The sequence below is a fragment of the Monodelphis domestica genome, chromosome 5, assembly GCF_027887165.1.
Source record: "Monodelphis domestica isolate mMonDom1 chromosome 5, mMonDom1.pri, whole genome shotgun sequence".
Lineage (NCBI taxonomy): Eukaryota > Metazoa > Chordata > Mammalia > Didelphimorphia > Didelphidae > Monodelphis > Monodelphis domestica.
In genome coordinates this window covers 2,316,466-2,340,804 of record NC_077231.1, presented here as the reverse complement: position 1 = coordinate 2,340,804, position 24,339 = coordinate 2,316,466, and the positions used below count along the sequence as shown (strand labels likewise).

General features: G+C 39.5%; 1 protein-coding gene across 2 annotated transcripts in view; it reads right to left on the bottom strand.

The window, feature by feature from the left end:
• Positions 1 to 24,339, bottom strand: part of CNTN1 (contactin 1) — a 132,585-nt gene that overhangs the window by 93,410 nt on the left and 14,836 nt on the right. For both annotated transcript variants that reach the window (XM_056797383.1, XM_056797384.1), the window contains exons 5-12: positions 12,499 to 12,705; positions 9,634 to 9,733; positions 8,888 to 9,069; positions 7,189 to 7,313; positions 5,186 to 5,303; positions 2,216 to 2,366; positions 694 to 821; positions 242 to 417 (exon numbers count right to left, since the gene is read on the bottom strand). In XM_056797383.1, coding sequence (XP_056653361.1) covers positions 242 to 417; positions 694 to 821; positions 2,216 to 2,366; positions 5,186 to 5,303; positions 7,189 to 7,313; positions 8,888 to 9,069; positions 9,634 to 9,733; positions 12,499 to 12,705 — 1,187 coding nt within the window. The remainder of the gene's footprint in view (positions 1 to 241; positions 418 to 693; positions 822 to 2,215; positions 2,367 to 5,185; positions 5,304 to 7,188; positions 7,314 to 8,887; positions 9,070 to 9,633; positions 9,734 to 12,498; positions 12,706 to 24,339) is intronic.

The following is a 24,339-nucleotide window of genomic DNA, read 5'->3' as shown; positions in this document are numbered from 1 at the left end:
GGGCAAACCAATTAGCCTCCATCTATCTTAGTTTCCTTAACCAAAAAGCGAGATTCCGATCATCTCTGCCACCTTTCACGCCCAATGAGTATTCGTTTGAGACCTTTGAGCATCTGGCTGCTAAGCCTTTGTCTGAGTTTGAATCATTTCCTCGTTGTTCTTCCTGAAGTGGAAGCCAAAGCAAAGTAGAAGCAATTCTCCATGTCGTTGGAGTGACAAGTAAAGATAAAGTCCTATTTACCATAAAATTCCTCATGTAATGGCTATTTTCCTTGCTGAAATCAATCACATATCCATTCAAAGACCAAATAAAAGTGAGGTCCAGCGCAGGGTCATGGGAGGCAGAACACTGCATGGTGGCATTCTCACCCACGGTGACATCAGCATTAGCTGGGGGTAAAGTGATCCTCGTGGCATCTGAATTCAGGGGAAAAAACAGACAATTCCGAGAAAATGAGACCCCGAGTTCCACGATGCCCTTCCGAGAGAAATTCTAAGCTGCTTGGGCTCATTCATGAACATGCATAAGCTCTTTTCAATGCACTTTCGCTCACTGGGTTTGGGGTAAGAAATCAGAGTCTGGCAGGATTTCTGACAACTGCCATTCTCAGCTGGACGAGGGCCAGACAAGGACAGGGTCGCTGTTACCAAAGTAACTTCACCCTCGAGCCTTCTTCAATGGCGACACCTTACCTGTGATCAAGAGAGTTCCAGTGTTATTCGCTTTTCCTCTGTTATTTTCTGCAAAGCATGTGTAAGTGCCTTCATCAGCCCTTGTGATGTTCCTGATTTCCAGGCTACCATCGTCCCAAATGAGAATTCTGTTAGGAGGGAAAGAAAGCGACTATGTAAAATAAGCTTAAGGCAGTAAGAGCACATTCACATTTTTAAAAATTATTTTAATTTCTTTTAACTCCTTCCCTTCTGTGACTTCTAATCAATACTAAGTATCGGTTCCAAGGCAGAAGAGCAGCAAGGGCTGGGCCATTGGGGTTAAGTGACTTGCCCAGGGTCACCGAGGTAGGAAGTGTCTGAGGCCAGTTTTGAACCCAGGACATCCCATCTCAATGCACTGAGCCACCCAGCTGCCCCATTTCACCTATTTAGGCAGCTAATGATCCCATCCGTGCCTTAGTAGAAGGTTTGATGAGTTGCGGTGGCCAAATGAATTCATCAGCCTTCTAGGTATGATCTCTCATGCATTGGGCTGGGCTGGGCTGGGCTGCTTTGTGGCTGGCTTAATGTCAGAAGCCATTCCAGCTTACTGGGACTTGCCAGCGTTCTGCAGATATCTCCAGAACAAAGCTTCGAAGAATCCGGGATGGTTGCACGTTGCCAAAGGACTTTTGAGGAGGCTTACGTTGATGGTGCTCCCTTCCACCGAATTACATTTTACCGAACAATGATGCTACATTGATTGGCTTTGGATACACTCTATCCTGTGGTTAAAACATCCTGATGGGGTGGGTGGCTGGCTGAAAACGCACCGAGTTTATCTACGTCGTCTCAGACCAGACTTCCTACCCCATCCACCCCAAACCAGGGCAAGCCATAATTTCTTGCCATCTGCCCGGCGGTGGCATGCATATAATTACTCCCTCCCCACTTACTTTACAATTTAGGATTAATCAATTAATCTATACATAGTGAAATAACCCTTACTCTCTTTTTCTTGCTTTGGAAGCAGCAATTAAGTTCCTGTTCCTATTGCTTTAGAAAGAGTTGTACCCGTGCACTGCCCTGTGGCTCCATTACATATATTACGATACAGCGTATCTTCCTATTAGAAGGTAAACTACCTTTAGGCAGAGATTGCCTTCCTTTTGAATTGATTTCCAGTCTCAGATTGTGCCTGGGCCACAGGAGATGCCTAAGTGCTCCCTCATTGCTCATTCTTTGTCTAGGAAATGAATCTGTTCTCTGAAATCTCTCCCCAAATTCACATTCTATGAAGGCGTGGAGGGAAGGGGATTGCAGGCAGGCAGGAGCAGGGAAGAACTTGTTAGGCATCCTTGCTCTGGTGCTCACTTGGCTGCGCACCTCTGAACAATCATTTCATTTGTCAGACCTCAGGCAGCTCCCTGGGAGTCTCTCCTTCCTCGGTGACGGAGCACTAAAGCAACCTTCCCATTGACCCTGAGAAATCGGGCTTTCTCCGCTATGAAATGCTTTGGACAACATGGAACTCCAAGGGATTGAAGTTCTCTGAACTGACCGAGTACTATTGACAAGCCATTCTGTTCCTTTACTCCATGAAAACTTTGGTTTAGGCGCAGCTTTAGGTTTGCATTCAATTAAAACGCGTCCTCCTTTAGCAGCCAAGGTCTTCTTCTTCATCGGATTCATTTCAAAGGTGGGAGCCATGGCTACGGGAAAATCAACAGGTATTATTGGGCTGCTTTTTCATGTTCTCCTCAAAATCCCCTGCTTTCTTTAATTCCCTGTTTACTGCAAAGAACACATGGGAAGGTTTTAATGGGGCACAAGTCTTTTCCACACCAACTTAGCAACGTCTACAGAACTGCCCACTTCATTGCTTTCCTGTAATTCTATATGTAGTGAGCACAAGAGCAACCATTCGACGTGTTAGTCAGAGCTCGATGTTTCCGGCCCATCTGTCTTACAGAAAAATGCATCATTCACCCAGTGATCGAGTGCCTGCTAGAAAACAGGCATATGTGAGTGACGGCGAGCCAGTTGCTCACTTGATCAATTCACTAATGACTTCCTGCAGATCACACGGTCTACGGTGTCTGCTCTGTTGAACATCAGCAAAGCTTTCTCAGAATGAGATTCCTGAAGGTATCGTGACCCCACCACGAGCCCAGTTCTACTATTACAGGATTTTCCGACTTTGTTCCGTGGCAAACTCTTCACTTTTAGAAAATGTGATTTGGATTCTTAAAAGCTATTGAGAAATATCTACTACTCCAGACGGAATTGCCTGTCGGCTCCGGGAGGGAAGAGGGAAGAAGGGAGGGAGAAAGCAGGGATCACATAACTTTGGAAAACTTCCGGGAAAATTTGTTAGGAAAGTTAAAAAAATTAAACCCAACACTTTGAAATATCTACTGCTAAGGATCTCACACAATATAAGGCTGGCTTTTAAATATTTTATTTCTCGAATAATTTTATTCCAAACCAAACAATATAATTTAAAAAATCAGAAGGATGTGACTTTTATTTGTATTTATCATTAGGGGCACCATTAGATGAGATAGCTGACGTTATAAGATGCTTAATTCAGGAGCTTGTGTTTTTTTGTAGTTTATGCATATATGTATATACATGTGTGCATATAAGTGAAATTTTTTCATATGTAACAATATAATTGAGATTCTTTTTTTAAATTTTGCTGAACCATGGAATTCTTTTCTTAAAGTCTGGAAATATAAAATATTAGTAACACTAAAGGTAAACCTTGAATGACTATTATATTCGGGTTATGAAATTTCAATGAGATTTGTGGATACTGGTCATAGTGTGAGATTTTAACTTTAATTTTTAATCTTCCTGATTCACACAATTATTTTCAGTGGTCAATGGAAAAATATAGCTTTAAAATAAGGCAATAAAGCCATATTAATAATTGTATGTTTAAAATAAAATTATTTATTTTTAAAATTCATCAAAAATTTTTGAATTTTGAATTCTTCACTCTTGCCTGCCCCTTCCCTACCAATGGAGAAGGCAAACAATGATATCAATTATATATGTGAAATCCTGCTAAATAAATTCCACTTTAGCCATATTATAAAAACAAAGCAAGAAAAATAAAGGAAAAATTATGCCTCAGTCTGCCCTCAGGTTCCATCAGTTCTCTCTCTAGAGATGGAGAGCACTTTTCATCAGAAATTCTTTGGAATTGTCTTGATCAGAATAACGAAGTCATTGACAGCTCAATATTGATTAGCTGTTACTGTGTCTTTTAAAATGTCTTTATGTTGGTGGAAAGGTCTGGTTAATAAGGTTAGAGTTTGTTGGTTTATTACTAGTTCAAAAAAAAAGAAAAAAATTAGCTAAAAACTGCTCTAAGACTTTTGGACCACCCGGCATAGTTGACTGGCCAAATGACAAACAATAAGTAATACAGAAGAATCTTTGCATCCAAGTTATGGCAAGACTGATATATTTTTTTCTCTCCCTTCTTGGACTTTCAAAATATGAACATTAAATTCACAGTGTGTGGTTTTATTATGAATTTGACAATTACGTGAATGCTTCGGATTAATAATTTCATCAGTTTGCATCACCTGATCAATACACCCCTATTCACTATCATCGGGTGTCTCTTTTCTCTTTTGTGGCTAAAGTCCTTGTGAATGTCATCTACAATTAAGCCTCCACTTCTCCTCTCTGATGTCTAGATTTAACTGAAATTCTCTCTCTAAAGTTGCCAATAATTTCTTAATTGTCAAGCCCTTTTTTTTCAGTTCTCATCCCTCTTGAATTCTAGGCGATTTCTCCATAATAATCTCTTTCCCCCAGGTTTTTGTGGAGACACCTCTCTCCGGATTCTCCTCCTGCTTCTCTGATTGCTCCTTTTCAGGCTCCTTCACTAGCCATCTCTTTAGGTCCCACCCCCAGCTTTGGCCTCTTTGGTACTTCTCTTCTCCAGACAGATATCTCATTTGTCATCTTATCATTTCTCGGGAGTTTAATTGTCGTCTCTTTACTGATTGTTCTCAGATCTCTTTCCCCTTCTAATCTCTTTTCCGCCTCACAGCTCCTAGTGCCTCGTGGACATCCTGAACTGGCTGTCCCATAGCCATCTTAAAGGCAATGTATGCAACAGTGAACTTGTCTTTTGGCTAAAGCTCCCCCCTCAAGGCCCTGCCATCCTCTGACTTACCCAAAGGCACAATGTAGGGATCTACACCTCTCCCTGCTACCTTAGCGCTTATGGCTGCTCCATAGTATGCACTTACTAAAAGCGTGCTGGCTTCTTTGAGTTCTCTCTCTGCTGCTGCAGATCACAAACCAAACCGATGGCCAACCTTTCGGCAAGGGCCCTGATTTTAAAATTTGGAAATGTGAACAAAGATTGTGGAGTCACACGTGCTTGGTGGACATTTGAGCTGTCAAACACATCACAGGAACACGTGTCAAAGTGACAAGCGGATCATTTCCACCCCAAGACTTCTGGTTATACGTTAAAACCCGTTTAACTGGACATCATATTTACCCAGAATCTTGAGCTCAGCATTCGCATAGATAGCTCCGTGGGCATTTTCAGCTATACACTGGTACATCCCAGCATTATCAAAGGTCAGTCCATACAATCTCAGCTCACCTTTATGGTACTAAAAAAAAAAACAACCAACAAGGTGAAAGAAGTATTCTTTAGTTTGTCAGTCAGATCTATGGCCAAGAGAAGAACATATGACCAAACAGGAGCTAGAGAGCATTATAGGACGTAAAATAGACCATTCTGATTCTCTTGTACAAACAAAGCCAATCCAACCAAGATTAGGAGGAAAGCAGAAAGCTGTGGGGGGGTGGGGGGGGGAGTGCGCAGATTTTATAGCAAGTATCTCTGATAAAGGTGTTATTTCTAAACTATATAGAGAACTAAGTCACTGATAAAGACACAAGTTGTTCTCTAGTTAGTAAATAGTCAAAGGATATGAAGTCAGTTTTCAGATGAAGAAATCAAATCCGCTTATAGTCGTATGAAAAAATGCTCTAAATCAGCCTCGATTAAAGAAACGTGAATTAAAACAACTCTGAGCTATCACTTTACATCTAGCAGAGTGGTCAGTATGACAGAATAGAAAAATGATAAACGTTGGAGGAGATGTGGGGAAATTGGGACACTAATGCACTGTTGGTGGAGTTGTGATCAGATCCAACCATTCTGGAGAGCAATTTGGAACTATGTCCCAAAGGCTATAAAACATGCAGGTAGGTCTGTATCCCAAAGAGATCCCCAAAAGATCCCCAGTATTTTTGTACTTATCTGTACAAAAATATTTACAGCAGCTCTTTTTGTGGTGGCAAAGAATTGGAAATGGAGGTGCTGTTCATCGCATGGAGAATGACTGAACAAGTTGCGATGTATGATTACAATGGAATACTATTTTTCTAGAAGAAATGCTGAGCAAGTGTGAAGCAAGGTGGCTTAGTGGACTGAGAATCAGGACTAGAGATGGAAGGTCCTGGGTTCAAATGTGACCTCAGGCACTTCCCAGCTGTGTGGCCCTGGGAAAGTCACTTAAAACCCATTGCTAGCAGTCCCCACTCTTCTGCTTTAGAACCAATATGCAGTATTGATTCTACGATGGAAGGTGAGGGTTTAAAAATTATGAGCAGGATGATTTCAGAAAAACCTGGAAAGACATGAACTAATGCAAAGTGAAGTGAGCAAACCCAGAAGAACATTTGCCAGAGGGACAGCAATATTGTTTGATGAACAACTGTAAACGATCCAGTTATTCTTGGCAATACGATGATGCAAGATGAACAAGCTATCTGCCTTCAGAAAAAGAACTGATGGGACCAAAATACTATATTTCATTTTCTTCCTTCTTTCTTTTTTTTTTGTTTGAGATCTGTTCCACAATATTACTAATATGGAAGAATGTTTTACATTATTGCACAAGTAAAATCTATATCAGATTCTTTACCACATCAGGGAGGGGGTAAAGGAAAGGGTAGGAGGTAGAGATGGGAAGGGGAAGAAGAAGAAGGGGAGAAGGAGGGAAGAGGGAGGGAGGGGAAGAGAGAGAGAGAAAGAGAGAGAGAAGAGAGAGAGACGGAGAGAGAGAGAGAGAGAGAGAAGAAGAAGAAAGAAGAAAGAAGAAAGAAGAAAGAAGAAAGAAGAAAGAAGAAAGAAGAAAGAAGAAAGAAGAAAGAAGAAAGAAGAAAGAAGAAAGAAGAAAGAAGAAAGAAGAAAGAAGAAGAAGAAGAAGAAGAAGAAGAAGAAGAAGAAGAAGAAGAAGAAGAAGAAGAAGAAGAAGAAGAAGAAGAAGAAGAAGAAGAAGAAGAAGAAGAAGAAGAAGAAGAAGAAGAAGAAGAAGACTAGGAACTAGTTTAGGTCAAAGGCACAGAGGAAATGCCTTACACTCTACTTCTGGTTTCTTCTTTTCATATTTATTTACCCAATTTAGGACCCAGGCATATCTCACCATTGGACTAGCCTAAAAGTATATGAACAATTTTTAAAAAGTAACAAAAAAGTGTACCTACCGCATATCCATTTCTCAACCATCTGATTGTAGGGATAGGTTTGCCTGTAGCCACACAAGGCCAGTACAAATCACTGCCTATATCTGCCTCAGTGTCATTGATATGCTCAACCCATTCAGGAAATGCTACAAAAAAAAAGACAATGTCACAAACATAAAATGTAGCAGCTATCATTAAGCATCCTTTTTTTGTCCATTTTGAACAACTTTTTAAAAAAATTTTATTTATTTAGTCAATTTAGAACATTATTCCTTGGTTATAAGAATCATATTTCTTTCCCTGCCCTCCTCCCACCCCTTCCCTTAGCTGAGAAGCAACTCCACTGGGTTTTACATGTGTCCTTGATCAAGACCTATTTCCATATTATTAATATTTGTACTGGGTTGATCGGTTAGTCTCCATCCCCAATCCTATCCCCCTCGACCATGTGATCAAGCAGTTGTTTTTCTTCTGTGTTTCCGCTCCCACAGTTCTTCCTCTGGATGTGGAGAGTGATCTTTCTCGTAGATCCCTCCAAGTTGTTGAACAACTTTTTAAAAACTTTTAGGAAATGGAAAGACAAATATTGTTTTCACTTTAATAAAACAATGGCCTGGGTTAAGTGTAATAATGCTGTGTTATATATTACGATACAGAGTGACCATATTTCATCACAATTTTCCTCCTCTTCAATGGACCAAAGCCCCATATTGCTGAAAGCCAGGGTTCATGGAGACTGCTATACCTCCCTATGATCAGAGAGCTTTTGGAGGAACTTCCCAGAATGATAGTTTCCCTGCACTAGACTGTTTGAAGACATATTTCAGGGTAAGTACAAGTCTAATTAGGGAGAGAAGATTTTTGCACTTCAGATAATTTATTGGGAACATTAGGAACATTCCATTAGACCAAATTTGGACCCAGAAAAGGAACATAAGGAGACGAGCCAGTAGCAGAGGGAGGTGCATGTTGCTGTTGTTATCCCTGAGTATACTTGTACTATATCCACCCCATAAGAGCTCCATATAGGATATTCAATCTGAGACTTAAAATTTCTTTTCCTCCCATGTTCAACCACCTTCCTGCTTGGTGTGTGCCTGGAGGTGCTGGCCATTGAATGGAGAATGACTGAACAAGTTGTGGTGTATGTTTATAATGGAATACTATTTTTCTATAAGAAGTGCTGAGCAAGTGTGAAGCGAGGTGGCTTAGTGGATGGAGAGTCAGGACTAGAGACAGAAGGTCCTGGGTTCAACTGTGACCTCAGACATATCTGAACTACGTGACCCTCGGCAAGTCACTTAACCTCCACTGCCTAGCCCTTACTGCTCTTCTGCCTTGAAATACACAGTATTGATTCCAAGATGGAAGGGAAGGGTTTAAAAACAAAGAAATCAAAGGAAAACTAGCATGTGCATGGGGCCCACCTGATGTTTTTAGTGGTCATTTGTCTCAAAAAGAGACAAAATGGCCTAAGGGAGACATTTAGGGAGATCTGGGGTCAAGTCTGGCCTCTGGCTAATACCTAGCCGGGTGACTAATCATGTAACCTCTCAGAGTCCCAAAGCAATGGCAGAAGGCCGGTTATATAGAGGAGCTACTGAGGAGTTCTCTATGAAGATGATAGTACAGATCTGAACAAAAGAATACTTTCCATAGAGGGAGCGTCTGATAGAAGAAACTCATCATTAGATGTGATTCAGAGGAGGTTTCTACCTACCTTGGACATAAATTCTTGCTTGATGTCTATCTTTTCCTCTGATGTTCTCAGCTTCACATTCATAAGTTCCTTCATCCTCAAGCTGGATGTTGAAAATCTTCAGAACTGCCCCCGACATACTGATCTCAGCTGTGCTGGGCATCGGCTCCAGGACTTTTCGCCACCGAATCTCAGGAACCGGGCTTTGAGAAGGGCAGAAAAGTACTAAAAGGCCCACAGAACTTAGAAGATGGCAGGAGAATTGCACACTAAGCCACAGCAAAAACATTCTCTCTTCCTTTGGAGCCTGGAGCAATGGCACTGGGCTCAGGCCACTGGGAACTGGCAGAATAGGAAGCCTAAAATATCTATCTTGGAATGTGCCTTCCTTTAGCAAAGCCAGGTAAAAGGCTAGAAGAGTCAAGGACTAGATAACGACATCTATTTGTCTAGAGGTGTAGTGAGAAAAGCTTCTCCAGGAGTAGTAAAGTATTACTGCAGACCAGCAAGCCCTCGTCGGACCTGCCCCAATTTAATGCTGGGCTTTCCTTAATATAAGAAAATGGATAAAGTGCCCGAGCCTTCGACTCTCCAGTTTGTTACAGGTGGTCATCACAATGAGGAATAAAGGATCTGAGCTCTCTAGATGGTTTTACTCGCTCCCCCCACCATCTCTCTCTCAAAATACAGTTATGCTACTACTTAACTTAAAAAGCCCACACGTACACATGCACACACACACACACACACACACACACTATACTTACTTTCCAAGGGCAAAACACTCTAGTGTTACATTATGGCCCATCAGTGCATATGTGTCCTTGAACTGGACTTTGATGTCGGCAGGATACAGCTTTGTCGTGCCTAACGTGAAGAAAGTGCACAAAAGGAAATCGATGAGTTCTTGACCTTTGGGCCATTTTCCCCTTGAGTGGAAAAGGGCTAGAAGTGCTACGAATGTGTATTGATGACAGTGATGGTTTCGCATATCAAGGCTCATGAATATGTTCACTCACAGCATGTTCTGGTCCGCCTGGTGAAGAGGTGCCAAGAGGCACAGAAAGAGGAGAGGAAAGGAAGTAGCTGGCAGCCCATTGATTTCAATGCTTGCCTACACTTTCTTTCTGCCCATCATCCTTTGGTTTTATTCTTCACCACAACTAAAATATGTGGCAAAGTCTGGCATCGACCTGGTAGGCAGCAGCCCACAGAACCCACAAAGACCTTCATCATGTTACGGGAAATAAACCATGATCAGCTTGCGAACAGCTGGGTGACTCAGACAGCGGATGTGAATTGTGAACTGAAAAACATAGAATTCATCGCATGATGCTGGCAATCGCTCCGTTCTAGATGAAATGGAGAAATTTGTATCTAAGGATTCTTTCCTAAAAAAGCGAAGTGGAGCAGTTACGGCTCAGATGATCTGTGAACTCTGGGCCACGTGGTCCACTGTAGATGCCTCTCGGGACTTGGGTCCGTCGTGAAAGAAGGGTTACCTTACAGGGGTTTGCAGCCAAGGGGGCTTCCCAAGCTGCCGTATTCAGCCTCTAACCCAGAGAGAGCCTTGCTTTGAAGACAGGCAGGAGGAAAAGTCAATAAGTATCATTGGCATTTGGCATGGGGTGAGTAGATGAAGGGAGTAGCTGAGGCCAGAGTTTGAGGGGAAGGGCTCTGTTCACTGGAAGTTACCTTGGCATGGACTGCTGGGGACCTTCTGAGGAGAGCCACAGAGTGGAGTCATTAAGAGAAGACAGAAAGGACTAGATGATTCCTGAACCAAAGAGAAAGAGATTCTTCAGGGAATACGGTTCCTCAGAAGTCTGTCAGGATAGTCCAGATATTGCTAGCAACTCTCGTTGGCATCCTTTTAATGAGATCACTCGGAGAGAGCACATTGTTGCTTGGCTGTACCTTGTCCCCCATTTGGGGTCCTCCTCTAATAATGAGCCGTCGCTTCAGCCATCCAGAGCACAGTCAGACACGGGCTTCCCTCGCATCAGGTTTCCAATCAATCGTCCTATGACTCGGGGACACTCATTGCATGGGGAAAATTTGGAAACAGATGAATAAACTGGGCCATTTTTTCCTGCTGTGCTAGGGTAGGGCAATCGGGATACTATGCAGCCATCATGTTCCTAAGAAGGATTTGTGGTTTTGCCTCGGCAAAAGAACTGCTGCACCTGCACCCAAATCACGAAGACGATCAAAGACCCGCAAGGCTATTTTGGGTGGCAGAATCCCCCAGGCGTCTTCTGTTGCCTTTTGACTGGTCGAAACGGCCAACTCTTTCACTTCGAAGAAGAGGAACTGAGATGGAGAGAGCTCAGATGATTTTCCGGATACCATGCAAGTCGTAAGTGGAAGAGCCGACAGTCTCTTAGCAGCAAAATGATCTAATTGATGGTGAAAGAGATACCGGGGAAGCTAACTCTAGAACTGCCAGCTCTCCAGACTGTAAACGGATTCCCGTCTGTGAATGGACTCCTTAGGACCCAGGTGATGCCCCTCGTCAGCGGAACTCTCCTGGTAGAGTCAAATCCAGTTCCTGTCGTCACTGTGAGAAATGACTGAACCTGGGTACATGCGTGGGCCATTTCTACCACAGTCACCCTACGGTATAAACCAGTACGTGCATTTTGGGGAGCTGCTGCTATGATAAGATTCCACGGCAAACTTTAACCCAGAGAAACGATGTGTAACACCGATGCTTTGGACCAAGCCAAATACTTTCATTGAGTACAAATGAAACTGTAAGACTGACTGACGGAAATAAGAAAGCTGAAATCCCATAAATGTGTAAACGTATACTTTGCACCTGGAAGAGACCTCAGCAAACATTTGATCCAACATTCCAGAGAAGATTATTCAGGCTTCGTGGAAGGACTTGGTGCAGCAGGCTTCATCCTTGCCAGGAATTAGAGCTCTCTGAAAGTAAACTCGGCTTTGGGAGCTCCTACTTTGGAACGGAGACCACCTGACCACGTGCCCTGCAGGCATCCTGCTTCCTAAACAGAGTTTTCTTCACGTATGATTTGGGCTGAATGGCTTCTGGGGTCTCTTTTACATCTGAGTTTCTGCTGGTATGTGAATAGGTAGCGGCAGAAACCCACTTCAAATGGCAAGATTGCTTCAAATTAATGCCAAGACCGTGGGTTGTTTCACCTCTGGTTACCCACACAACTGATATTAAAAAGGACACAGGAGGACACTTAAGAAAGGGAGTGTGACTGAAGTGTCCTGATGAAAGCCCGTTCTGCCCCAAAGGAGTGTTAATAAAAACAATATTGGCAGAGACCGATAAATCCTTTAGTTTTCAAATTGCTTTGTTTCAATATGCTCATTCACGAGTGCTAGCAAATCCCGCCAGCCTCGACAGCATGCATTGATAGCTTTGTTTTTTATGACATCATTTAAACTAAAATACTTTACCTGTATTCCTGACAGACTCAAATAACGTAGGATAAAGTAGAAATCATCACTTATGTTGCTATTTAGAATTCCAAAACAAGTTGGTCAAAATGGAAATGAACACAGACCAAAGAGAACTACAAATGCTTAAGACGCTTGGTTATATACACAATGCATTCCTGTGCAGATATCGTTTGAAAATTAAAGTAAATACTTACGGTCAGAAAGAGGGATGAGTGGGATAAATTTACTGAACACACTCTTTGTGATTGAAGGACTTGATACAAAGCATGAATAATTGCCTCTATCAGATGCCTCTACATTTGCAATATATAGATTGCCATTGGTCTGGGACACATAGCGTCGTTTGTCCATCGTGATGAATATAGGAAACTCATTTAGAAGCCAACGATAACTAAGATCATCTGAAAAACAGTCGTTTTTTATTATTTAATTTCAGAAAGGCAATGATAGCATTTCTATTTACCAGTGATGCAATATTGTTCTAGTACCCGATCTTGAAATATGCTAATAAGAACTTCAATAGCAGAGAAGGTTTGGACCAACTTCATGATGAGTTCATCAAATTGATGCGTCATTTAAATTCACCTTTTAAAATATTTGCTTATTACATAGAATGGAAATAAACTTGGTATGATTATCACGATCATAATATACTGATAAAAATGAAGAAAGGCAATTAATGTTATTGGTGCTTCAGAATATGGTACTCATACTTTGGTTTTTTGGTGACCTCTGATTTCACTAATATGGATACTACCTTCACTGCTGAAGATTAAAACCTGCTTAACATGTTGACATTTTCTCTAATTCTTGCCTATTTTTCCATAATTCCTCCATAAAGGATCCACTCTAGTGGACCAGGGCATCTCACGGTCTTATTTTAACAACTAAGGGATATAAATGCATTGTGCTAACAGTTCACTTGTCTGTAATTCTTAATATATAATAGTTAATACTAATAAGATTCATATATATCTAACACTATGAAGTTTAATGAATGTTTTCCTCACCATAACTCTATTAGTATAATTGTTCTTTCCACCCATCCACTGTGTAGGAGTTGGGCAACTGACCAGGGAAAGACTTTGCAAGCCCAAGCATGCTGATCAGACACCACTCCATCCTAGGCTTTGGCTTTCAGGGAGGAAGAGGAAGGAGCAAATATATCCAGGTGAGTTGAGGATGCTGAGAAATGAAGATCCTACTGGCTGTGGTCACTTCCAGGAGAGAAGAATATATGGTTGTGATTTCAGGGCAGGGAGGAAAGATACTTCCAGCCACTTAGGAATCAGAGGAAATCAAAGCACTTGCTTGCAATGGCATCATTGAAGGGGGTCCTGTTTGGGGCTCAGCAATATAGAGGAGTACTTGAGGTCACTTCCAGACTGGGGTGGGAAATGGGGGAGTAAGGACCACACCTGGTCCTAAATTATAGAAACTAGAAGAACTAAAAAGGGCTGATAAAAATACAGAAGTCTGAAACATAAGACATTATCCCCCACCCCTTGGGAATAGAACCCAACTCTAACATAAAACTAACAATTCTATTGTACCACTAATTTTTTTAATGAAGAGAGAGAGAGAGACAGACAGAGACAGAGACAGAGACAGAGAGAAAGAGAGAAAGAGAAAGAGAAAGAAAGAAGGTAAACAAGGTAAAATAGAAATTGAAAAACTTCACCTGAAGCACCACCTGAAAGACATTAAGAAGAAAACTCACATCTACATTATTGCTAAGTTCTGAAGTTCCCAGGTTAAGAAGAAAATACTACAAGTAACAACAGCAACAACAAATTTAAATACTATGAAGCTACAATCAGAATAATACAAGACTTAGCAGCTTCAACATTAAAAGAAAGAAGGGCATGGAATACAATGAGAGCAAATGAGCTGGGTTTACAAACAAGAATAACATATACAGCAAACCTGATTATAATTTTGCAAGGGAGAAAAGGGATATTTAACAAATTAAAGGTCTTTTGGTTATTCTTGAGGAAAAGGCTAGAAGTGAGTAGAAAATTTGATATGAAAGAATTATAAGGTCAACATGAAATACCAATTATAAGGGATTCAATAAGGTCAAACTGTTTATTTCTTATGTGGAAAAGTGTTATCTACAACCCTTAAGAATGGCATCACGGGCAGCTGGGTAGCTCAGTGGACTGAGAGCCAGGCCTAGAGACGGGAGGTCCTAGGTTCAAATCTGACCTTAAACACTTCCCAGCTGTGTGACCCTGGGCAAGTCACTTAACCCCCATTGCCTAGTCCTTACCACTCTTGTGCCTTGGAACCAATACACAGTATTGATTTCAAAATGGAAGGTAAGAGTTTAAGAAAAAAAAAAGAATGGCATCACTACTTTAGTTTAAAAGAGCATATGTACATATATACATACATAGAAAACTTGAGGTTGAATTGAATATAATGGAATGAGCAGAAAAAATTAGTGCAGGAAGAGGTAAAATGGAACAATTATTCCATACAAAGGGGACATGAGTGAAAGAACTATTACAGTGAAGGAAAGGGGGATGGAGGGCTGGTAGTGGTAGAACTCTATTCTCAACAGATCTGGGTTAAAGAGAAAACAATACATACATTTAAAAGGGTAAAATTTTTCTTAATTTACATAGGAATAGGAGGATGAGGGGACAGAACAAAGGAAGGAATTTTAGAAGGGTGTATAGATTAAGAGTAAAGAGAGCAAAGGGATAAGATAAAGAAGGGGTTCTTAGAAGAGAATTTATATTAGGAAATATGAAGACAAAGTGATGAGTTAAGAGACTCTTAGACTAAGAATAAGAACTTAAAATAAGAACTGGGAGTAGGGAATATATGGGAGGAACTCTTAGAAGGGGTGCTGATTAGGGAGGTAATAGAAGAAAATTAGATTTCTGAGGAGGGATAGGGTAAAAAGAAAGGGACAGAAGGACAAACAGTGAGGAAAAATAGAATGGAGAGAAATATACAACTAGGAATTATAACTTTAAATGTGATTGGGATGAAAACAAACAGCAGAATGAGTTCAAAAATGAAAATGCAACATTATCTTGCTTAAAAGAAAAACATTTTAAAATAAGAGATACACATAGAGTAAAAATAAAATAATTAAAATATAATATTAAAATAAAGGACTGGAGTAGAATATACTATGTTTCAGGTGATACCAAAAAAAAAAAGCAGGAATGGCAATCATGACCTCTGATGAAGTTAAAGCTAAAATAGATATAAGTAAAAGAGAGGAAAAGGAAAACATATTATGTTAAGAAGGTGCCATAGACAATCAATATTAAACTTATTTGCATCAGATATTTTAGTATACAGATTTTTAAAGGAAAACTTAAATGAGTTAAAGGTGGAAATAGATAACAAAACAATAATGGTGGGGGACTTCAAACTTCCCTCTCAGAACTAGATAAACTAACCAAAAAGTAAATAAGAAAGAAGTCAAAGCACATGAATAGATTCATAAATAAGTTAGATATTATAGATATCAGGAGAAAATTGAATGGGAATAGAAAAGAGTGGAATATATCTTTTTCTCAGTTTTACATGGTACCTTTATAAACACTGACCATATATTAGGACACAAAAACTTTGTAGTTAAATGTGGAAAGGCAGAAATAATATATCATTTTCATACCATCATGCATTTTTAATAAGAGACCATGGGAATACTGAATAAGATTTAATTGGAGGCTAAATAACTGAGTGAGTGAGTGAGTGAGTGAGTGAGTGAGTGAGAATGGGTGAGCAAAAGAACAAGTCACTGAAACAACAAAAAATTTTATTAAAGAGAATGAAAATAATGAAAAAAACCATCAAAACATTTGAGATACAAAAATGTGGTAAAGGAAAACCTCTATCTTTATATGTTTGTATCAATAAAATAGAGAAAAGATCAATGAGTTGGGAATGCTATTTTTAAAAACTAGAAAAAACAAATTAAAAAGTCCCAACTAAACACCAAATTAGAAATATTAAAAATTAACAGTAAGTTGATAAAATTGAATGCATGAAAACCATTGGATTCTGTTCTCATTTGACTTGGTTCAAAGAGGGAAGTATACACACATGTTGGGGTGAGTGGGAAACATGTTAGACTGAACTACACAATTAGTTGTCATAACTGTGAATGAACATGGGATGAATTCATCCTTAAAATGGAACCAGTTTGTGGAATGGATTAAATACCTAAATCCAACTACATGTTTTTTTTAGCAAGATATATTTGAAAACAAAATATATGTGTGTGTATATATATATATATATATATATATACACACACACAGAGTTAAAATAAGGGGCTAGAGTACAATCTATTATGCTTCAGCTGAAGAGAATAAAGGCAGGGTTAGCCGCCATGATCTTCAACAAAACAAAGGAAAAGTAGACCTTATTGAAAGAGATGATCAGGACAATTACATTTTTATAAAAATTATTATAATGAAGTAAGTTCTCTCTTGTGTTACTTTAAAATATTTAATCTGTATTGTATTATTATTTTGAAAGTAAAAATTATTTATTTTTAAGTCATTTCCATGGCAACATGAGTCATGTTTCCTCCCCTCCCCTCTTCCCTTCCCCTCCTGGAGCTGACAAGCAATTCCACTGGGTTATACATGTGTTAGATGATGATGTCATTTCAAAATTTGTATAGAAAATTTCTGTGATAAAAACCTTTTCTAAAACATATGAGAAACTGAGTCAAATTTTTAAAAACAAGAACCATTCACTACTTGAAAAATGGTCAAAAGGATACAAACAGGCAATTTTTAGGCGAAGAAATAGAAGCTGTCTATAGTTAAGTGAAAAATGCACTAACTTATGTCCACTAGAGAAAAGGAAATTAAAACAACTCCGAGATATCACCTCACACCTCCCCAAAACGACAAATGACTGTTGGTAGAATTGTGACCTGATACAACCATTCAGACAAACAATCTGGACCCGTGCCCAGAGGGTTGTAAAAGAGATCAAAGAAAGAGGGGAAACGGTCTGTTGGAACAAAAATAGTTATAGACGTGACAAACCCTTAAAGAGCCTGTTTTGGAATCCCCAGGGCCTGATGGATTCACCAGCGAATTCTATCAAACATTCAGAGAACAGTTAACCCCAATACTATACAAACTATTTGACATAATAAGCAAAGAGGGAGTTCTACCAAACTCCTTTTACGACACAAACATGGTACTGATTCCAAAACCAGGCAGGTCAAAAACAGAGAAAGAAAACTATAGGCCAATCTCCCTAATGAATATAGATGCAAAAATCTTAAATAGGATACTAGCAAAAAGACTCCAGCAAGTGATCAGAAGGATCATTCACCATGATCAAGTAGGATTCATACCAGGGATGCAGGGCTGGTTCAACATTAGGAAAACCATCCACATAATTGACCACATCAACAAGCAAACTAGCAAGAACCACATGATTATCTCAATAGATGCAGAAAAAGCCTTTGATAAAATACAACACCCATTCCTATTAAAAACACTAGAAAGCATAGGAATAGAAGGGTCATTCCTAAAAATAATAAACAGTATATATCTAAAACCAACAGCTAATATCATCTGCAATGGGGATAAACTAGATGCATTCCCAATAAGATCAGGAGTGAAACAAGGATGCCCATTATCACCTCTACTATTTGACATTGTACTAGAAACACTAGCAGTAGCAATTAGAGAAGATAAAGAAATTGAAGGCATCAGAATAGGCAAGGAGGAGACCAAGTTATCACTCTTTGCGGATGACATGATGGTCTACTTAAAGAATCCTAGAGATTCAACCAAAAAGCTAATTGAAATAATCAACAACTTTAGCAAAGTTGCAGGATACAAAATAAACCCACATAAATCATCAGCTTTTCTATATATCTCCAACACAGCTCAGCAGCAAGAACTAGAAAGAGAAATCCCATTCAAAATCACCTTAGACAAAATAAAATACCTAGGAATCTATCTCCCAAGACAAACCAGGAACTATATGAACACAACTACAAAACACTCGCCACACAACTAAAACTAGACTTGAACAATTGGAAAAACATTAACTGCTCATGGATAGGACGAGCCAATATAATAAAAATGACCATCCTACCCAAACTTATTTATCTATTTAGTGCCATACCCATTGAACTACCAAAATACTTCTTCACTGATTTAGAAAAAACCATAACAAAGTTCATTTGGAAGAACAAAAGATCAAGGATATCCAGGGAAATAATGAAAAAAAACACATATGATGGGGGCCTTGCAGTCCCAGACCTCAAACTATATTACAAAGCAGCAGTCATCAAAACAATTTGGTACTGGCTAAGAAACAGAAAGGAAGATCAGTGGAATAGACTGGGGGAAAACGACCTCAGCAAGACAGTATACGATAAACCCAAAGATCCCAGCTTTTGGGACAAAAATCCACTATTCGATAAAAACTGCTGGGAAAATTGGAAGACAGTGTGGGAGAGACTAGGAATAGATCAACACCTCACACCCTACACCAAGATAAATTCAAAATGGGTGAGTGACTTAAACATAAAGAAGGAAACCATAAGTAAATTGGGTAAACACAGAATAGTATACATGTCAGACCTTTGGGAGGGGAAAGGCTTTAAAACCAAGCAAGACACAGAAAGAATCACAAAATGTAAAATAAATAATTTTGACTACATCAAACTAAAAAGCTTTTGTACAAACAAAACCAATATAACTAAAATCAGAAGGGAAACAACAAATTGGGAAAAAATCTTCATAGAAACCTCTGACAAAGGTTTAATTACTCATATTTATAATGAGCTAAATCAATTGTACAAAAAATCAAGCCATTCTCCAATTGATAAATGGGCAAGGGACATGGATAGGCAGTTCTCAGATAAAGAAATCAAAACTATTAACAAGCACATGAAGAAGTGCTCTACATCTCTTATAATCAGAGAGATGCAAATCAAAACAACTCTGAGGTATCACCTCACACCTAGCAGATTGGCTAACATAACAGCAAAGGAAAGTAATGAATGCTGGAGGGGATGTGGCAAAGTAGGGACATTAATTCATTGCTGGTGGAGTTGTGAACTGATCCAACCATTCTGGAGGGCAATTTGGAACTATGCCCAAAGGGCGACAAAAGAATATCTACCCTTTGACCCAGCCATAGCACTGCTGGGTCTGTACCCCAAAGAGATAATGGACACAAAGACTTGTACAAAAATATTCATAGCTGCGCTCTTTGTGGTGGCCCAAAACTGGAAAACGAGGGGATGCCCATCAATTGGGGAATGGCTGAACAAACTGTGGTATATGTTGTTGATGGAATACTATTGTGCTCAAAGGAATAATAAAGTGGAGAAGTTCCATGGAGACTGGAACGACCTCCAGGAAGTGATGCAGGGCAAGAGGAGCAGAACCAGGAGAACATTGTACACAGAGACTGATACACTGTGGTATAATCGAACGTAATGGACTTCTCCATTGATGGTGGTGTAATGTCCCTGAACAATTTGCAGGGATCTAGGAGAAAAAACACCATTCATAAGCAAAGGATAAACTATGGGAGTGGAAACACCGAGGAAAAGCAACTGCCTGAATACAGCGGTTGAGGGGACATGACAGAGGAGAGACTCTAAATGAACACTCTAATGCAAATACTATCAACAAAGCAATGGGTTCAAATCAAGAAAACATGTAATGCCCAGTGGACTTACGCGTCGGCTATGGGGGGTGGGGGGGAGGAAAAGAAAATGATCTATGTCTTTAACGAATAATGCTTGGAAATGATCAAATAAAATATATTAAAAAAAAAAAAAAGAGCCTGTTTTGGGAGCTATGAAGTGGTCCAACTATTCCTGTGAACAATTTGGAGCTATGCCCAAATGGCTAGAAAACGGAATACCCCTGAAGTAGCGATAGATACCCCCACTAGCTCTATAAGAGATCAAGTAGGAAAAGAATTTATATATGTGAAAATATTCCTAGGAACTCTTTCTGTGGTGGCAAAGAATGGGAAATTGAGGTGTTGACGGCAAAGTCAAGGCTGTCTAGAGGGATTGAGAGGAAATCTTCTTGTGGTGAATAGCTTTCTGGCAAAGTCCTATTCACTCTGGTTTGTCTTCCCCTTGGATACTGAGGTCAGGCTGCACAGGCTGCTCCAGGCTCAGAGGTTCGCTCAGATCAACCTCCCTGGTGGGCTTCCCAAAGAGAACTGAGTTCAGCTGTTTGGGTCTTCCCAGTTCCTCTGTTCCTTCTCCAGAATTCTCTCTCCTTCCTGCCCTTCCCCCACTCAAGATGGTCTTCCAGCATGAGGAGTCTGCTTTCCTCTCTGACGGACTTCACTACTCTAATCCAAGATCATTCCAATGGACTCGTGACGAAAAATGGCATATACCTCCAGAAGGAAAGAACTGATGAAATCAGTTAAAAATTGAGTTATAAGCGAACTGAGCTGGTCTTCTCAGAATGTGGGAATGTTTTTTTCTGATTTCACTTGTATAATGGATATCGCATTGTTTACCTTCTTTGTGGGTGTGGGAGGGGGTCGGAAGGAAGGAGAGAATTTGGAACTCAAAATTTTAAAAAGAAAGAAAATAGTCTAAATATTCTAAATGAAGAAATAAATGTTTTTAAAAGTCTTTATTTTCTCTTTCCTAATGGAGGAGGGAATCAGACTGGACATTAGCCTTAGTGATACCAAAATATGGCCATTGGAAAGAATGTTTTTAATCCATAGAAAAAGAGAACAAAAAAGTTTAGAAGGCGGCACAGAGGCACAAAACAGTTTTGAAATTAACCTGTAAAGGTATTATATATATTTTTTAAAAAGCAGCTCCTGTCACATGAAGATGCACAGTTTAGTATGGGACCTTCTTTTTCTGTGTTTTGCTTTGTGCATGGAAATGTTCTCTTATTTTTGATGCTTATGTTGAAAACTAAAAATTAAAGTATTTTTTCAAATTTATCACTGAGTGACTTTAAACTTTATTGTGTCCACCATAAATTTATTCTTTATTATCGGGTCAAGACTCTTCTCAACTTGATCCTCTTCATAGTGAAAATAACTCGGTTTGAATCTTGACGCTGCTACTTCTTTGGGCTACTCTGGACACGTCCCCCAACTTCTCAGGGACTCGCTGAGGGTCTTAGATACAACGATCCAAAGAATTCCTTCCAGTTCTAAATTTATGATCCAGGAATAAGAAGATAAGAGTTTTATTGGGTCATATGACCAGCAGGATGGCGGATTACTCACTGTCCTTAAACCTCATGAATCCTTCAACAACTCCCCTTCCTCCTAAACAAAACATAATTATATGCCATCTATAGAACATTTATGACTAAATGCAGATAGGAGGGCAGAACCCCTGCTTAGAACCCCAGCACTCTTGGCACTCATTCACTCCTCCTCCCCCCACTGCAGTCAAGATGAGCATAAATACTGAACATAAGCAAACTGGAGCTTTTGCTTAGAGCCTCATGTTGAATTCATAGGCTTGCAGTGACTCTCCGGACACTGTTCTGCTTCCCTCCATCTTGCAAGTAATAGTAGAACATGGTTCTGTGAGCCTCTGAAGGGCGAGAGGATTTGGGGAAGGTCCCAGCACAGGCAGGAAGGAGAAGGGGCTGAAAGTCATCTGAAGCCAGTTTTCGGTGTGAAGCCCTCACCCCATGAGCAGGGTCAGCATGACGAAGAATCTAGCAATAGGGTAGCCAAAGGAAAGGGAAAGAGCCGTCCTTTGAAAGAGCGGAAGGAGGGTCAGAAGGAAACACAAGAAGCAGCAGTTTTGAAGGATACAGACTGAAATTACCAAAGAAAATGCAAGCCATACGTAAGAGAGAGTTGCATCTCAATTTGGAATCTTTTCATTTTCTATTTTGTGTATGGAGATTCCTGTCTTATTTGGGGTTTACTAAACTCAGAATAAAAGTTAAATTTAGAAAGAAAAGGGCACACGAATTCTATAAAGGTAAGGGCTGGACTTGTGATTTCATTGCTGGATGGAGTTCTCCCCGAGGAAACTTCCTCTGCCCGTTCAGATCAGCAACTTCTCTTCAACCCTTAGTTTGAAAGAGCTGAATAACTCATTGCGAGAGGAAGTTAATTTCCCAGAGTCAACAGCCAATATGAGGTAGAGGGCACGTTGTACTCCGCTCTTCCTGGCTTCAAAATCAGCTCTCTCTTCATCATATCAAATGGACTTTACATAAAAGCTATAACCAATGCCCCAACCAAAAAAAGATGGTCACAACAAACAATTCTGAAGAGAAGAATTAAAAACGTTTAACCATATGATAGAATGTTCCAAATCACCAACAAGGAAGAGAAATTCAAATAAAAATGAACTAAAGCTTCATGCAATACCCGGCAAAGATGATAGATAATGTGACAAGATAGCCAGTGCTGTCGGGGTACTGGAAATATGGGCGCACCATTTTAAGAAAATGATCAAATTGTCCAGTTCGTGAAGTCTTTCCAAGTTTTCTGAAATTATTCTGCTTATCATTTCTTATAGCACAATTGCATATTCCATGGCCATATATACCACGACTTGTTCAGCCATTCTCCAACTGACGAGCATCCTCTCAGTTTCCAATTCTTTGCCACCACAAAAATTGCTGCTATAAATATTTTGGTACAAATTTGTCGCTTACATCTTTAAAAAAAATCTCTTTGGAGTACAGATCTAGTGGTGGCATGGCTGGATCGAAGGGGAGGGATGATTTCATTACAGATTTTTTGGCATAGTTCCAAATTGCTTTCCACAGTGATTATATCAGTTCAAAACTCCACCAACAGTGAATGAGTGTCTCAATTTTTCCCCATCCTTGCCAACATTTATCATTTTTCATTATGTCACATCAGCCAATCTGATAGGTATGAGGTGGTACTTTCAGAGTTGTTTCAATACGCATTTCTCTAATCAAGAGTGATTTGCAATATTTTTTTTCATAAGACAATATATAGCTTTGATTTCTTTATCTGAAAACCGCGTGCTCATATACATTGACCATTTATTCATTGGGGAATGATATATTCTTACAAATTTGACTGAGTTCTCTATATATTTGTTAGAGACACTCAGTATAAAATCTTTGCCTCATTTTTCTGTTTTCTTTTTAATCTTGGCTACATTGGTTTTGTTTGTGCAAAAACTTTTTCAAATTCATTATAATCAAAATTATCCATTTTACATCTTATCCTTTCTTTTTCTTATTTGGTCATAAATTCTTTCATTACTCATAGATCTGACAGGTAAGCTATTCCATGCTCTTCTAATTTGGTTATGTCCAAATCACGTCACTTTTTACATTGAAATCATTACTCATTTTCACCTTTTCATGGTATGTGGTGTGAGATATTGATCTATACCTAGTTTCTGCCACATTGTTTTCCAGTCAGCAGTTTTTGTCAAATAGTGAGTTTTTGGCTCCAAAGCTTGCATCTTTGGGATTATCAAAAACAACATTACTATGGCCATCTTCTACTGGCTATTGAGCACTTAATCTGTTCCACTGGTCTAAGACAGTACCAGATTGTTGTGATGACTACTCTTCTGTATAGTACAGTTTGAAGTCTGGTAAGACAAGGCTAACTCCCTTCACATTTTCCCATGAATTCCCTTGACATTCCTGACTTTGTTCTTTCAGATGAATTTTGCTATTATTTTTCTAGTTATATGAAATAATTTTAGTAGTTTGGTATAGCACTGAATTAAGTACATTAATTTAGGTAAATCTGTTATTTTTATTATAATAGGAATGCTTGTTTAGATCTGACTTTGTGTGGAAAGGGTTCTGTAATTGTGTTCTTATAGTTCCTGGGTTTGTTTCAGTAGACAGACCCACTAGGTATTTTCATTTGAATGTTTCCTTCTATTTCACGCTACTGGACTTTTTGGGTAACATAAAAATGCTGATGATTTCTATGGATTTATCTTATATCCTGCAAATTTGCTAAAATTAACTATTTTAATTAGGTTTTTAGTTGATTCTCTAGAATTCTCTAAGTATACCATTATATAACCTGCAAAAAGCTCCCTTGTTGTC